Source organism: Quercus suber, unplaced genomic scaffold (genome assembly GCF_002906115.3).
Source record: "Quercus suber isolate HL8 unplaced genomic scaffold, Cork oak 2.0 scaffold_447, whole genome shotgun sequence".
Taxonomy (NCBI): domain Eukaryota; kingdom Viridiplantae; phylum Streptophyta; class Magnoliopsida; order Fagales; family Fagaceae; genus Quercus; species Quercus suber.
This window is the reverse complement of record NW_027069898.1, coordinates 537,560-555,260: the sequence shown is the minus strand read 5'-3', so window position 1 is coordinate 555,260 and position 17,701 is coordinate 537,560. Positions and strand designations below refer to the sequence as shown.

The 17,701-nt window shown below is 32.7% G+C and overlaps 2 protein-coding genes across 2 annotated transcripts; both read right to left on the bottom strand.

The window, feature by feature from the left end:
* Positions 1-395: 395 nt before the first annotated feature.
* Positions 396-7,757, bottom strand: LOC112000874 (3-epi-6-deoxocathasterone 23-monooxygenase CYP90C1). The gene is made up of 9 exons (XM_065762209.1): positions 7,548-7,757; positions 5,540-5,864; positions 5,275-5,424; positions 4,834-5,106; positions 1,523-1,612; positions 1,337-1,415; positions 1,136-1,242; positions 882-1,009; positions 396-564 (listed from the first exon to the last, which is right to left on the bottom strand). Exons 1-9 carry the CDS (start codon positions 7,739-7,741, stop codon positions 468-470), a joined length of 1,443 nt encoding a protein of 480 aa, XP_065618281.1. The 5' UTR covers positions 7,742-7,757; the 3' UTR covers positions 396-467.
* Positions 7,758-13,098: 5,341 nt separating this feature from the next.
* On the bottom strand, positions 13,099-17,331 carry LOC112000850 (CDK5RAP1-like protein). Its single transcript, XM_024033017.2, has 3 exons — positions 17,025-17,331; positions 14,626-15,683; positions 13,099-13,661 (listed from the first exon to the last, which is right to left on the bottom strand). Exons 1-3 carry the CDS (start codon positions 17,273-17,275, stop codon positions 13,150-13,152), a joined length of 1,821 nt encoding a protein of 606 aa, XP_023888785.2. The 5' UTR covers positions 17,276-17,331; the 3' UTR covers positions 13,099-13,149.
* Between the last annotated feature and the right edge of the window lie 370 nt (positions 17,332-17,701).

Sequence of the window (17,701 nt, the reverse complement as noted above, 5' to 3'; positions counted from 1 at the left end):
TATTTTAGGACAAAGGTTGCCTATAAAGTATAAACATAGTTGTAGTTAATGATTACAACTCTTGCTAAAAAAATTAACATGATTATATATTTTAAAAAATCTAACTATTGAATTGCATATTTTTTTATATATTTAACACGCACGTCAAATTTCGTGTCAATTGAACATTATTTACTATTTGATTCATAGTTATTGATCTTTGATCATTTGGAAATTTTGGAAGCATTGAAAATATAAGAAAATAAAATATTATCCAATAATGAATTTAACAAAATTCATAACCAATAAAAAGATATTGAGTGAAGTTGTAGTTATTGGCTATAACCAATTAAGTTTGCAACCGAACTTTATCTTTTATTTTATTTTGAGAATCGTTTTATATATATATATATATATAAATGTAAATCACAATGCATGAAATGATATTCCTTTAATACGTTGGATTTCCTATACAAGCCTAGCAATACTCAAGGAGTAGTATTTATGGAGGTCACTGTGATGGGGAGCTTTCTCTTCATCTTCACAGTTGGAAAGTAAACAATTTCATCCTGTTGAGCTACCCATCTGCAGAGGAGAAAGAACATTATTTGACTGTTTTTAAGTTTTAACAAGTATTATATTTTTTTTTTTTTTTTGAGCAATATATTCTTTTTCTTTATAATATATAAAGTGCCTAGTGTCATATATTTTGACAGTTTTAACTTTTAATTTGATCCATTGCAATAACAACAACAAAGTTTTAGTTCAAATTTTTTTTAAGTCCATTATGAATCTTCAACAAAGTAATTAGGGTCAGCTATGTTTCTAGCTGGTACCAAACCCCAAAAAAACGAGGAAAGTGAAACTGTATAAAATTTGAAGATTTAGTGGACAAGATTTACCTGTAAGTAGTGACAAGATGATGAAGAAATATTGATAGTTGAAGCCTGGAATATTCTAATCCAGGGCATAGCCTTTGTCCACCACCGAAAGGTGTAAAGAAATTGTTGTTAACGGTAGCCTCCATTTTCTGGAAACAAAGAAATCATATATAATATACTTACAAAGGTCACAGAGTATATATATATATATATGATTATGCTGAGAAACATGGTTTCTAATGCTCATGTAAAAGTAACTATTAGTTAATTCTTACCTCCCACCTCCATGGATTAAACTCATATGGGTTTTCATAGTTGTCTTCATTCATGTGAACAGAAATAAAAGATGCCAGGACACACCATCCTTGTGGTATGGAGTAACCTGTTAAAAATCATAAATGAATTTGCCTGCAATTTAACTATCATATCAGCCAAAAAACACAGCCCAAGAAAAATTGCATTCTCTAAGAACTGACCTTTAATTTCTACGTCCTTGAGTGCTTTCCTCCAGACCCCATTGATGATATTTGCCATTCTAAGAGTTTCACTAATCACCTTGTGAAAATTAAAAAATAACAGGGTTTGATGTATTAGTAAATTTTTTTTTTTCGTGAAGGTACTTAATAATTCCATTCCTTTTCTTTCTAATTTTTGAGACTCACATTTTGAGTAAATTGCAAGGACATGTACTCAGACCAAGCATAATCTTCACCGGAATCAGTCTTTTGCTTCTTCAGTTCCATGTTCTCCTCCTACATTATCATGTAAAAACATTAAAACCAAACACATGTACATGTCACAGATGAAATAAAATCTGGCCCAAACATATAAGGCCATGCCATTAGTGTCACTATCATCACGATTTTAGTCACTGTAAATTAAATAAGGTGGGAAAAGATTATGAATTTGTGTGTATGTTAATAAACTATTGTTTGTTTACGTAAATATGCTAAGGTTAGTTTAATGGTTCTTAAAGTCTATTAAGTCCTGATGTAGCTCCATTTCTTATGATCACCTAAATACTATGCAATATTTTGTCTGTCATCCTTTTGTTTGCTGGGTATGAATAGCTATATACTGAAATCATGTTTTTGAATGTTTAATTAGTAAATGAAAGTACTCAGAAAAATATATATAGTTAATGAAAAATTTTTTTTACAATATTTTTCCAAACTCTTCCACAAAAAAATTAACTTGGTTATATATTTTGAGTTGAATTGTATATTCTTAATATGCAAGTTAAATTTCATTCAAATCGAATGTACATAACTTAAAAATACAAAAACTTAAAATTTAAGCATTTAGTTAATAATATAATTATTTCTTGAAATTTTACAAATAAAAAAAATATAATATAAAAAAAAATGCAATCTAACAGTATTTTTATTTAGGCTAAAATGCAAAACTCACCCTCTAAGTTTCACCATTTTTCATTTCAGTCTTCTAAGTTTGCATTTTGTCATTTCAGTCCCCTAAGTTTCAATATTTCTCAATTCAATTCTCTGTTAACAGTCCGTCTATTGGTACCGTTAAGCTGCTCAAAATGATGACTTTTGGCCTTAATTTAATATTTAATTTTTATTTATTTCTTAATTTAAAAAAATAAAAAATAAAAACCCAGAAATTAGAGGGAGATGAGACACAGATCGAAGGACCAAAAGAGGATGTTGCTGCCTCAGACTCCTTTCATACAAATCAACACGTATCTTTCTACACCATCAATCAAAACAAACAAACGAACATAGATTGATCAAACTAAATCACCAAATTTTAACCCACAAAAAAATAAAATAAAATTTGAAAATGTCTCCGGAGGTTGATCTTCTAGAAAATGGCGGTGACCCCTCGTCCTTAATCTTTGTCATTGAGATTATCAATAGTGTACGATCTCTTCTAGCTACAACTTAATATAATCTTTCCCATCAAATTCTTCAACAATCTTTGCATCCCAACACAAATTTTTTTTTTCTTTCAAAGGTCATTTAGTCCTTTTTCGAAGTTTTTTTTTAAGCTTTGAGAGATGGACGGCAAGATGCAGATCATTTCGGTCTCTCGATCTCTATTTCTCTTTCTCCATCTCAGTCTCAGTTATTGGGTTAGGCTAGGGGTGGGTGGGATTTGTATCGTGTTCTTCAGATGGGGGAGGGACGACATGTTTGCTTAATTTAATTTCTGTTTTTTTTTTTTTTTTTTTTTTTTTTTTTATTTTTTCAAATTAACGTTTTTTTAAAATTAAGAAATAAATAATAAATTAAATATTAAACAATGGCCAAAACGACGTCGTTTTGGATAGCTTAACGGCAGATATGGATGTTGAGTTAATGGAAGACTGAATTGAGAAGATTTGAAACTTAGAAGATTGAAATGACAAAATGCAAACTTAGAATACTGAAATAAAAAATTGTGAAACTTAAAGGGTGAGTTTTGCATTTTAGCCTTTTATTTATTAATGAAATAATAAAAATTATTTGAAATTTTTTAAAAAAAATAATAACTTTTTTTATACAAGATAGAATTTCTATTCTAATCTAATTTAAGTATATATGTTTGTGAAACTTCTTCTTAAAAACTTAAGTCCGGTCTTGTCTCTCATATCCCGTAAATATATATGACTGTAGAGTGACTACCGCATTCAAATGCACGGCAACAATAATTTTCTAAACAGTGACAATATGACAAATTGACAATTGACAGCTAGCGGTCGCAACTCACACAAAGTAAGTAGATGGTCCTCTCCTGACAGCCGTTCAATCTAAATCGTACGGCTGCCGACGTCCAGTCTGTCCCTTAGCCTACGTGGACCCTCACACGTACCCTGTCTCTTTATTTCTACTGAAAAGGACTTATTAAGCCCAAAGTCAAACACTTAAAAAACAGTACTCATCGATGTAACGAAATCAGATAAGTAATCGCAGCCGTTGATTAAAATGAAGGTCAAAAGAGAAAAAAACAAGCCCATATCTAATAGTTCTTTTACCTAAATGCAAAAACACCCCATTTGCTCCCATAAAAAAAATAAAAAATAAAAAATAAAAACACCCTATTTGCATTTGCGTTAGATGTAAAGAGCCACTCCTAGAGGTTTCAATTTTTCCTAGTCATTTCCTTAATTAAGCTTTCACATTAAATAGTATCACGAGTTTTAATTTGTGTAAATATGTGTGAACTTGATTCTCCTGTCTTGTTCCCACACTTTCAACCTGTGAAAATGTTATATAAAACTCATTCTCATTCTCCGATCCTTGTTTTCACACTCCACGAATATTTTCAAACTCCACAAATATTTACAACTGTCACGTTAAGAATGCGAGTCTCGATCTATGTAAATGTGTGTAAAACTCATTTTTATAGATTTGAATCTTGTTCTTTGTTTTCACCATATTCCACAAATCCTTATACGCACTAAATATAAGCTACAGTTATTTATAAAAATTAAATGAAGGTAATTCTCAAAATCAATTTGAGGAATATATATAGAAACCTCGACCGAGCTCAAAATTAAAAACTTTTATCTTTTTGGTTTTTTTTTTTTTTTTTGGTTGTTGTTCAAAGTAAGTTTACGTACCACTAATTTTTGTAGAGCAACAGGGGAGTCACTGAGGAATTTGACAGCAAGGGTCATAGCTGTGACCATGGTTTCATCTCCAGGGATCATCATCTCTATGATATTTCCAGAGATGGAATCCAACGGCAGGCTTTGCTTCTCGCTTGATTCACTACTATCCCGTAACAGCAAGTCCACTGCATCATTTATTGGAGCTTTCTCGTCTGTAAAATTCATGATCTCTTTTCTCTCCTCTAATATCGTCATCATCCTCTTCATCAACCTCTCCTTGGCCTACATGCACGCACTCAATCACACACTCAAAAAACACACTAAAACTCAAACAATATATCCACGTAGAAAGAGTTACAAAAAGATATATGGTTTTTTTTTTTTTTTTTGGTTGTTGTTCAAAGTAAGTTTACGTACCACTAATTTTTGTAGAGCAACAGGGGAGTCACTGAGGAATTTGACAGCAAGGGTCATAGCTGTGACCATGGTTTCATCTCCAGGGATCATCATCTCTATGATATTTCCAGAGATGGAATCCAACGGCAGGCTTTGCTTCTCGCTTGATTCACTACTATCCCGTAACAGCAAGTCCACTGCATCATTTATTGGAGCTTTCTCGTCTGTAAAATTCATGATCTCTTTTCTCTCCTCTAATATCGTCATCATCCTCTTCATCAACCTCTCCTTGGCCTACATGCACGCACTCAATCACACACTCAAAAAACACACTAAAACTCAAACAATATATCCACGTAGAAAGAGTTACAAAAAGATATTCAACAAAGATATTTAAGACTATGATTTATTTTAAAAATACACTCACACCCAAAAAAAAAAAAAAAAAAGAAGTTAAATTACCTTGAGAGATTTATAGAACCTTGTTCGAGGAAGGTTAATAGGTAAACAAATCAACCCTTTGATGAATTCTTGAAAATCACTTCTCAGAAAGTTCAAATTTTCTCCTGGACCCACGCTTGTCAATGTATTAACCAAAACGTCAAACGTAAGCTGAGACACCCAGAAGCCAAAAACTTTATTAGATTATAGAGAGAACTGAGTTTTAAGTATAATATTATAGTATATGTGTTTAGGGGATAGAGTAGACTATATTATATATAGAGACCTTTTTGGATTCATTTTGGACGTATATAGGGTTTTTGTCTTTCCAAGTAGCGAGGGAGAGTTTGACAGAGTTTTCAAAGACTTTGGTAACACGGGCTTTGAGTGGTGGAGATCTCAGGAACCCTAGGATCAGTGCATGCATTCTCTTATGAGGACTTCCATTAGTGTGGAGTATAGAATTTTTTCCAAATAATTCTCTGACGGATTTGGGATATGCAGGGATAAATATGTTGCCCTGGTTCAGTAACACCACTTTGTTCACTTCCGTATCAGTGGAAACTATGATGGGTGTTCCCAAAATGTTTGTTTTGAACACCTTCCCATACCTGTTATTAATAGGAGAGACAGAGAAAGAGATTAGAAGATTAACAGCTACTATTTGTTTCATTACTTGAATTTTGTTGCTCCGCCAAACGTATATAAACACATTTCACTATTTTTTTTTTTTTTAATGAGGACTTCCATTAGTGTGGAGTATAGAATTTTTTCCAAATAATTCTCTGACGGATTTGGGATATGCAGGGATAAATATGTTGCCCTGGTTCAGTAACACCACTTTGTTCACTTCCGTATCAGTGGAAACTATGATGGGTGTTCCCAAAATGTTTGTTTTGAACACCTTCCCATACCTGTTATTAATAGGAGAGACAGAGAAAGAGATTAGAAGATTAACAGCTACTATTTGTTTCATTACTTGAATTTTGTTGCTCCGCCAAACGTATATAAACACATTTCACTATTTTTTTTTTTTTTAAAAAAAAAACGTGTAAAGTGGCATATTGTGATCACTTAACACCATTGTAATGAATGAGATTATTCCAAATTAACATCCCTTTTATTTTATATCAATCACAACTCAATCACAACTTATCATTGCAATGACCGTAAAACAAATTTATGAAATTATTAATTTTTAAAAATAAAACTGGTACTATTTGTTGTGTTTGACACGATTGTTTGTGAATTTTCACTGATTTGAAGGAAGTTATAAGGTGGGCTTTGTAATTGCAATAGAGTAGTGCAATATATGGAAGGGAAATGGTCAATTATTCATGGGAGGCTTAAATAAATCTATGGAGAATAGGGATTGCCTGTGGTTGCCGTCCGGACAAGCAAATAATAAAAAGAGATTCACTGCGGATACTGGAAAGGTCTAGTTACTGCACGGCAGGCTCTTTCTATCTTTTACTCCTTGTGCTGTTCCTTTCTTTCGCTATAGTATTGTCACAATCTGTCATGCATCATAAGTGAAAGAAAACTCTTCTTTTCTTTTTCTTTTTTTTTTTCTTTTTCTTTTCTCTCTTTTTAAAAAAAAATATATATTAATCCCAAATTATACCATACATTATATTAATTACATAACAACATAATTTTGAGAGTCGGTAGTTTTTTCACTTACTGTTTATCGAAAATTATAACTTTTAATAAGTTTTATATTAAATATGACAAAAAAAAGTAAAAGTTAACACAATATTTTTTGCATTGACTTTTCTCATAATTATTGGCATGATCTGTTTTGATTTGAAGTTTGAACTAACCTTTTTTTAATGATTTGAGCAACATTAATCCATCGCTTACTCTTATTATACACCAATTTCAACCGAACATGTCATCCACTGTAATAAAAAAAAATGTAAAAATTAATGTGTCCTTATTTTTTTATGGAAAACAAAATTAATGTGTCCTTAAATTAGCTTTTGATAATAATTTCAACCAATTTTTTTTTTTTATATTACCACTATTATGCTAATAATAGTGGTAATATGGTAAAAAAGTTCGGTATAGTACTGGAGAGGATTTTAACTGATAAGAAAAAGAAAAAAATAAAGAAACTCAAGCTTTGTTCTAATTAAACTTAGTCTGAGAAACGAAATTTGAAATTGATTTAGAACAAATTAATAAAAAGAAAAAGGGTACATCAATCTAAGACTAAGAGGGGAAAATATTAGCCTGGCTAGAATAGAACATAGATCAAGTAAGTAGAGATGAAATAAGTGAGAAAAGCTTACAAAGATTTGCGTTTGTCCATGAAGCTAACAGGTTTAGAGCTGTAGCCACAAGAAATGAAGTCAAGAGTTTCTCCTATGAAAGGCCAACCTAAGCTCCCTTTTGGAATCCCACGCTTTTCTAACTTCTTCTCCTTAAGCCAATACCATCCTATAAGTATACCTATCAAAACCCAACATCCAATAATCCATTCCATTCTCACTCAAACCTCCACTTTTTAGGAAAATATTAGCCTGGCTAGAATAGAACATAGATCAAGTAAGTAGAGATGAAATAAGTGAGAAAAGCTTACAAAGATTTGCGTTTGTCCATGAAGCTAACAGGTTTAGAGCTGTAGCCACAAGAAATGAAGTCAAGAGTTTCTCCTATGAAAGGCCAACCTAAGCTCCCTTTTGGAATCCCACGCTTTTCTAACTTCTTCTCCTTAAGCCAATACCATCCTATAAGTATACCTATCAAAACCCAACATCCAATAATCCATTCCATTCTCACTCAAACCTCCACTTTTTTTTTTCTTTTTGGGTAAAGCTGAAATCTTAGTAACACCTGCAAATTTTTTGTAACTTCTCACTCCATGCAGTTCTTTGTGTGCGTGTGTGTGTGTGTCTATGAGAGAGGGAGAGAGAGAGAGAGAGACAAGAAAGCAACTTTTTATTGTATGTCCTTGTGAGATAATTGAATGAGATAGTTATTGTAGTCTTCAATGGGAGATTCGGAAAATCTAGGGCTTGCTAAAATCATTAAATGAGATTGCTTCGTTTAGATAAGTATTGGCCCCTAGTTGTCCACTCCTTGATATACATCTATATATATATCGTAAGGAAAAATTCAATAATCATACCTAACCAATTCTTCTATTTTTATAAAATTTATTCAATGAAGCTAATCGTGAGTAGCAAAATAAATAAATAAATAAAGCGGTAATATATGTAAAAATGATAGGCAATTAGTTACTGTCTATCACATAAAATTGTTGTAAAAATAAGAGCAGAATTAATTGCAATCTTAAAATACTCGATCTTAAGTCATATATAAATAATCATGTTGACGATTAAAGACAACTTGATTCATTATAATGAGTTGTTTGATTAGAAATGGACAATATTCTACTCTAATGCCCTATTTTGATATTACTATTTTTTGAGAAAATGAATTACTTTTCAAAAATTATTTTCTAAAAAATTATATCATTTTCCTATATTTGATAACAACCTTAAAATGTGTTGAAAATTTATTTTTTGACTTTCCTTATTTAGTTTTGTGTGAGAAATAGTTATTTTCTTTATTTAGTGTCGTATGAGATAAAGTTGTTTTTAAAAGAATTTATCAAAAAACAACCTTATCTCGTGCCAAACTAAATAAAAAAAATTAAGAGATAATTTTTATTTGATCTTTTTATAAAAAAATTAAAAAAAAAAAAACTACAAAACACAGGAAAATACAAAGAACCATCTTGACATAAAGTTTTCTATTGAATATAGATAAATAAACAACTAAATTCATGTCCTAACTTATGTCAAAGATTGGTTTTTTTTTTTTTTTTGCTAAAAGATATTACCATAAATATGTAAATTAGGTTTGGTAGAATACTATGAGTTACTTAATTTCGTAAATTATATATTTAGCTTTTCGTTGGGTAAACCGTGTTAATTCTTTTACTTTCATTATCTCTCTCCATCATTTTATTTTAATATATTTTTATTCAAATTTTGGAAGATTGAGGTGTGGTGTCTACATTTATTCATTGATAGTGGTTGTAAATTATACTGAGGTAAATTATTTTGGGTTGGAGGTAGAAGGGGAAGAAGATATTAAAAAAAAAAACTACAAAACACAGGAAAATACAAAGAACCATCTTGACATAAAGTTTTCTATTGAATATAGATAAATAAACAACTAAATTCATGTCCTAACTTATGTCAAAGATTGGTTTTTTTTTTTTTTTGCTAAAAGATATTACCATAAATATGTAAATTAGGTTTGGTAGAATACTATGAGTTACTTAATTTCGTAAATTATATATTTAGCTTTTCGTTGGGTAAACCGTGTTAATTCTTTTACTTTCATTATCTCTCTCCATCATTTTATTTTAATATATTTTTATTCAAATTTTGGAAGATTGAGGTGTGGTGTCTACATTTATTCATTGATAGTGGTTGTAAATTATACTGAGGTAAATTATTTTGGGTTGGAGGTAGAAGGGGAAGAAGATATTTTTAATAAAAAAAATTAAAAAATAACATGCTCTCTTTCCTTTTTTTGGGTCATTTTTGTTAAATAATATTTTATAAAATAGCAATATTTTTAAAAAAAATAATTAGGAAATTTAAAATTTTTTTTTTTGGAGAGACGAGTTTCATATTTTTAGTAGAAATCATCTCTTGAAGAGAGGAGTCCTATGTTGGAAATTAACAACAACAAAAGAAGGCTATATCCTCTCTTTTTTTTAAAAAAAAAAATCTTGATTATCAAAATAATTAGAATTTTTTTTAAAGTAGGAATGAGAGAATGAACTTTTCTTTTAAAATATCTTTTAAATAAAAATACCTGTTAAACATAACGTAAATGTGGAGAGATCATAAAAAATAAAATAAAAAATCTAATACCGAAAGACAATCCAATTATTCTCCTTGAAAGTCAAAGTCAAACGGGCTGGCAGTGGTAGCCTATTGCTATTGGGCCAAGAAAGGGCGCCGAAATTGTCAGCCTCTTTTTTCTCTCCACATAGTACTTCTTGGGACAATCCAAACCATCGTCTTGTCTTCATCATTCTTAGTACTGCCACAGTTTCCACCACCCACTTTTCATCTTCTACACGCTTGCACTTGCACTGCCATGTTTTTTTAGAGGAACGAGTTATGTCTTTTTGACCCCCAAAACGCATTTTCAAGTAATTTTCGTTTTCCTCTCAGCAGCATATATATCAAATGAATGGCTTGCAATGCAGGCAACTGGTCTGGCTCTTTGCAATGTGAAAGTATGTGGTCGTGCGCACTGCGCAGACCACCATTGAGTTCCACTTTAATTATACATACATTCCTTAGGCTTAATGCAACATGGGCCATACATATGATATGGTCATATTGATCATGATCATGGATTACTAGGAAGTGAAGCTCCAGATAGTGACACATTATTGTATCGTTGCTAATGATTTTCCAATTACCATCTCTGTTTAGTCAAATGAATAATCACGGAAATTTTGAGACTCTATAGCCTCCGTAGACAAAATGAAAAATACACTTCATTGGAGCCGAATCAATCACAATTCACCTGCCCATTGGACTGACCAAAAGAATTGTTTTTGTAAATTCAGGCCCACTTAGTAATTTGGAGTGGATAATCATGTGGAAGTTGAAGATACAGGTTGAAACTCCTAATCTACATGATGGCTAGCTAAAAGAAAAGTGAAAGAAACAGGGTATATAGTTCATTGATCCTGGAAGGCGATTCTCGTGTAATGATCCAAGGCTCCAAGACATTAAGGGAGCACAAACACAATATTGGTCAATAGACAATATTATTTGTTATACTAAGTAAAGGAAAATGTTTGGCTCCAACATGTTTAGATTCTTAGACTCCAACCACCAATAAGAAAATGATATGCTTCTCATTATGTGTAATGTACATGACTCACTTGATTGGTTAAGTTAAGCGAGTCATATGCATTGCACATGACAATAATTAATGTCATCTTCATATTGATGTTTGGAACTAAACATATTTAAAGTAAGAACAAAACTTAGGTACAGTAATTTAGATGTTGTTCCTTAAGTTCCCTTCTTAAGATTCAGTTATGTAACTATTTAACTAAAAATATACTTCCATCCCATGACCAAAAGAATTGTTTTTCTAAATTCAAGCCCACTTAGTAATTTGGAGTGGATAATCATGTGGAAGTTGAAGATATAGGTTGAAACTCCTAATCTACATGATGGCTAGCTAAAGGAAAAGTGAAAGAGACACGGTATATTGTTCATTCATCCTCGAAGGCGATTCTCGTGTAATGTTCCAAAGCTCCAAGACATTAAGGGAGCACAAACACAATATTGGTCAATAGACAATATTATTTGTTATATTAAGTAAAGAAAAATGTTTGGCTCCAACATGTTTAGATCCTTATACTCCAACTACCAATAGGAAAATAATATGCGTCTCATCATGTGTAATGTACATGACTCACTTAATTTGTTAAGTTAAGCGAGTCATGTGCATTGCACATGACAATAATTAATGTCATCTTCCTATTGATGTTTGGAACTAAACATATTTAAAGTAAAGACAAAACTTAGATACAGTACTCTAAATGTTGTTCCTTAAGTTCCTCTCTTAGGATTTAACCATGTAGCTACTTAACTAAAAAATGCACTTCCATCTCATGAGAAAAAATCCACATAGCAAAATCTTAAGAAAAGAACCTAAGGAACAGCATCTAATTACTATACCTAAGTCTTACCCTTGAAGTAAAACTTTGCCTTAAGTAAATCCTTTCAAATCTTTCTTTTCGGAATGCTTCTCATGTATTTAGACTTTAGAGAATGTAATTCAGTAGTCCATAGGGTAGCTAAATGAGCTTTGTTTTGTGACTGCTTCTTACGTAATTAGAGCATGAAATTCAGTAGTGTAGGTAAATGGGCTTTTTTTTTCTTTTTTTTGTAACTGCTCGGGATATTCTCGTCTCCTCAACTCCTATTGCTGTTCTAAAGGAAGGAGAAGTAGAGAGTTGCACTCAAGCTTTTGTGGGCTTGTTTCTGTATGCAATAAAGCTTTTTATTCAGAAAAAAAAAAAGGGTGGATTATATAGTAACTGCATAAACATAGAGAAATGGACACAAATTTCAAAAGCAAATTCATTATAGGATTTGAATTAAAAAAATTAAAAATTATTGTCAACAAAGACATCTTTCTTCATATCATTATTGGAAAAATTGACAAACTTCGCAGATACATAACGTATATATTTCCTTTTCCATCGCATTGACATGTACAAAGAAATATCGAGACCTTCCATTTTTTTTTTTTTTCCATCATTTTCAAATAAATTGTTTTTCATATATACTCATGGCCGACTCCATCATGTACAGTAAAAGAAGCATACTCACAAAAGGTTCTCAAATTAGAAGCTCTCTTTACCCTTCATTTCTTTTAATATTTCTAACTTTGAATTTTCTTGATTTTCATATTAATAAGAAGTTTCATAAATTTATCTACAAGATCCACATTAACGGAACAAATAAGTGCCTGGGCAAAAAAGTTGATGGAATGCAAATTACAATTGTCAACCTGCGTATGCTTCCATCTGAACTCTATCAGTGACATTTGAAGGTGGAACAAAAAATAACGTTGCATCTCTATAGTATGTTGAAGATTCAAGTTATTAGTGATAATTTTAAAGCTAGACATTTTTTTTTTTTTTTGGGACAGATTAAAGCAAAGACTTGGTACCTTAGTCTCTGCACCTAAACCATTTTCAAGGCAAGAGCAATTTAGCACATCATTGTGACCCAAGAAGGCCTTACCGTTTTAGTTCCCCAGTAAGGATCTGCTTGCACATTGCCAAACAAGAATAATCTCGTAAATTTTCATTTCAAAAACCATGAAGTTTCAAGTTCTGCTTTCACAAGCAACAGCTTCTTCACCCAGATAGTTGTAAAATGAACTCAATTTAGTTACTGCAAGTGCCTCTCCAAAGAGTGATGCTCGGGAAGACTTCAATATACGAACTTCCACATAATCACCAACTATGGGATTCCGTTTCCCATTAAAATCATCATCCCAATGTGGTACTGGCAGATTAACAAATGAAACTCTATGGCCTCTATCACTCTTGCCAATAAGCTCTGTATCAGGAGCTCTCTTATTGGGTCCCTCAACCAGCACAAGTTGGACAGTTCCAACCTGGGAGTCGAAACATTGACCTGTGCTCTCACGGAAAGCCTCAATTAGTTCAGTCAGTCGCCTCTGCTTGACTTCCTCAGGAACATCATCAATGTAGTTTCTGTGGGCATGAGTCTTCTCCCTCATGCTATATGCAAACATGTATGCCATATCATAACCAACAGCCTTAATAAGGGTTACCGTGTCTTCATGTTCCTCCTCTGTCTCTCCACAGAAACCTGTGAAAAGGAATAAAATGTATGCAGAGGGAAGTGAGGAATGTGTCCAAGTTTTCACAATAATGAGTAAGAGGATAAAACAGGTATTTACTCATATTCTTGAAAACATCACATCAATACAATCAAGCATGAAAAAAGAGAAAAAGAACCAGCATCAGGAATGGCCCTGCCAAGATATGTATCAGTGATAGCAAATCACTACTTGGCGCTCAAAATAGATTTACAATAAAAAATTGGACAAACTGTCAAGAACTCACTGTATTAAGCTGAAAATTGAGAATGAACATGGAATTTGTGCATAGTGCTCTAGGCCAATACTTGATTAACAGTAGTAGCATTAAAGAAAAGATAGAAATCATCACATGATTAGCAATCTGATATCTTGCATTCTTTTGAAGTATAAATGAAAAAAAGTAAATAAATAAAGGTGTCCACTTGAAGAAGCTTCATTTCCAAAATGGCTGTGATTACATCATTTGTTTTTAGGTTAATTACACTTTACTCACCCGTGGTTTAAATCAAATTTGATTTACAACTTATTATTTTAAAAGTTGCACTCCACCAACTTGAGATGAATTGTATTTGAATTTAAGTCAGATTGTGATGAGATTTCTAGTTTGTTTCTGCGTTTCCTTTTCAAATAATGTGATTTAAACATGCGATTTTTTAACGATTTCAGGCCAATTTTTATTAAGGAATTAAACTTCAAGTAGTCAAGTGCAACTTAATCCACAAGTGGGTATAATTTTAATTATCCCTTTATTTTTTATCAAGAATTTGAACTGCATAGAAGATATGTTTAAAGTATGTAAAGTGTAAAATTTTAGAAACCCAATCAATCAAACAGTATAATTATGATTTTTTTTTTTTTATAAGTATCAAACAGTTTAATTATGAAATTCTTTCTACACTAGAGAGCAACCCAAGTTTCACACATGAATTCCAAGAATCTGGCAAGACTTACCACATATGAAATCACTGCTTATTCCCACATCTGGAATAATTCTTCGTATCTTTTGCACAAGATCCAAGTATGCCTCTCGGGTATATCCCCGACGCATTCTTTCAAGTACTGTGCTATTCCCAGTTTGTGCAGGTAAATGGATATATTTGCAAATATTATGTCTCTCTTGCATTAGATACAGTAAATCATCAGGGAAATCTTTAGGATGTGGGGATGTGTATCTGAACCGCATCTCAGGAAATTCTGTGGAAAGCCGATCTAAGAGATCAGAAAAACGTAAACCCATTTTTTTCACCTTGCACGTGCTGGAAAAGCCTTCACTTAATCTCCAATTAGTTCCTGGTTCAACTTCATTTTCATCTCCAGAAGCATCATTATAGCTGTTTACATTCTGGCCAAGAAGTGTTACCTCTTTCACACCTTCTTTCCAAAGCTCTCCCACCTCCTTCACTATTGACTCCACAGGGCGTGAACGCTCTCTGCCTCTAGTGAAAGGAACAATGCAAAATGAGCACATATTATTGCAACCCCTCATCACTGAGACAAAAGCAGTAACTGAATTTTTGGAGATTCGAACTGGGCTAATGTCAGCATAAGTCTCTTCAAGTGAAAGAAGAGTATTGATCCCTTTTTGGCCATAGTCTACCTCTTCTAACAATCGTGGCAAGTCTCTGTAAGCGTCAGGTCCACAGACCACGTCAACCATTTTGTCTGCATCTAGTATCTTGTCCTTTAATCTCTCAGCCATACATCCCAAGACAACTACTTTTGGAGGGCAGATGGAGTGTGACCTTCCAATAGCAACATTGCTCTTCCAGTGCCTCTTAAGAAACCAAAAATAATTAAGCCTTTGCCACACCCTTTGTTCTGCATTGTCCCTGATAGCACAAGTGTTGATAAAAATGAGTTCTGCACTCTCAGGATCGTGCACAATTTCACTATACCCGGCATTCTTCATGATCGATAGGACAATCTCCATATCATTAATATTCATTTGACAACCATAAGTCTCATGATAGATACGCCCTCTTGAAGTAATTTCTGAAGCAGGCAATTGGCTAGACAGATAGTTAAGAAAAAAAAGTAGAGGTATGAGATACAGTTTGCATCATTTGCAAATTTGATGAAAGAGTATCAGAAGCTTTGCATGCAAAAATTCCTGTGCAGAAAATGCTGATGATGGGGAAAACGAGTCCAGAGGTAAAAACAGTAAAGGAAATAAAGAAAGCCATTGGAGCTCCCCCAGTTACCAAAAACAAAAATAAGATGATGTGGATGAAGATTAATTGGTTTGTGTTTTATTGTGGTTGTTTTTTCATAGATCTAAGGAATACAACAACAACCAAGCCTAAGTCCCAAATTTTTTGGGTCGACTATGGATCCTCAATAGACCAATTAGGGTAGGTCACATGTATTAGGGGATGCCCCAACGTATATCTATGTTTGTGCTTAGTATCATATATTTTGTTCAAAGTATAGTTTCAAAGTGCAGTTTACATATTATTTGTCCAACCACAAAAAACAAAACATAAAACTCAGATTATCTTTGGAATTTAAAATTCTAGGTTAGTTTTAAATTACCACAGGGTTTCCTTGAGTGATCGCATATATAGAGCCAAGTCAGAGAACATTACACGATCTCAACCTCCAACCCATTATTGTAGGATAAGGAAGTTTCACTTGAGCTAGAGGTCGTTGGTGCTACAGCAGATCAATATTGATAATGATAATAATAATATCAAAGTGAAATGAAATAAGATTGTTCTAACACCAATGCAGATTATTTTGAATATGATTTTTCCAATGTCATTTCACTCTTGGAAGCAACCAAGAAAATAAGTAAAGGTTCTGGCTTTAGCTAATTCATTAGCAAATCAACAACAACAAAGCTTTAGTCCCAATTTTTTTTTGAGGTCGGCTAAGGATCCTCAACAGATTAGTTAGGGTCGGCCAAATGTACTCTTTTCCTCAATTCTACTCTATCCAAAGTCATAGTCTAATATAGAAGGATAACATTCACATGGTAAGATCTTTATTGAGCTGAAAGTATCTAAGCTTTTCTATATTAACAAACCCACAATTACAAGATTAAAAATTCATTAAATTGTAACATGTTAAAATGCCATAACTTAAGCCTCAGCAAATGGCTCAAAGAAGATAATATATTCCTAGAAGAGCAAGAAAGAACTAGATTTCTAGAAAAAAAGCTTCACATAAACAAACAATTCAACCATAATTTAGCAAATGAGCTCAATACTAAGTTACATTCCCATTAGCGCATTTTAGCTATTCATTCGAAATGAAGTCAAAACAACCATTATAGAAAATTAGAAATAGTGAAATACTCGTACTACTAAAGAAAAAAATACAAAACATTATTGGAATAAAATGTTACTCACTTGGGCTGGGCTTCGGAGGCGGTGAGAGAAGCTTGAGCGATGAAGTGGCGGAGGCTTGGGCCCTCCGAAAGTTGGGCTTGGGAGAAGCTTCTGGAGAGAGTGAGAGTGAGAGGAATGGTTTTTCGGAGTGGCCGTCGCGTGCGGTGGTGGAAGCACCGGGAAAAGGAAGCCTGGGGCTTCTTTCCGGAGAGAAGCCTGAGACTGATGCCGCATCGACTGTGGCTGAGGACGGAGGAGAACGACGACGCCATTGAAGAAAGAGAGAGAGAGTGTGTGTGTGAGCTTTGTGTTGAGAGACTTGGAATTTGGATAGGGAATCGACGTTGATCATGGGCCACGATGGGCCGAAATCAGGCATTAGAAACAGGTAGCCCATCTTACGGAGAATAGGTAAACGACATGACGTATTGTAGAATTCACAAATAAATAAAGGAAAAGACTTAAAATAATTCATATGGTGCCCCAACTATTGGAAAAATGTTGAAATTTGTCACTCCAATATTAAAATTTTTTCAGTTTAGTCCGTTAATTTTCACAATCAAATCAATTTTATTCTTAGATCTCATGTTTCATTTAAATTTTAACAAAATAATGAAGATGGAAATGAAGCACACATTAAAAGATTATTGTGAAAAGTGTAAAATTTTCAAAATCAAGTCAATTTTGATGAGTACCTA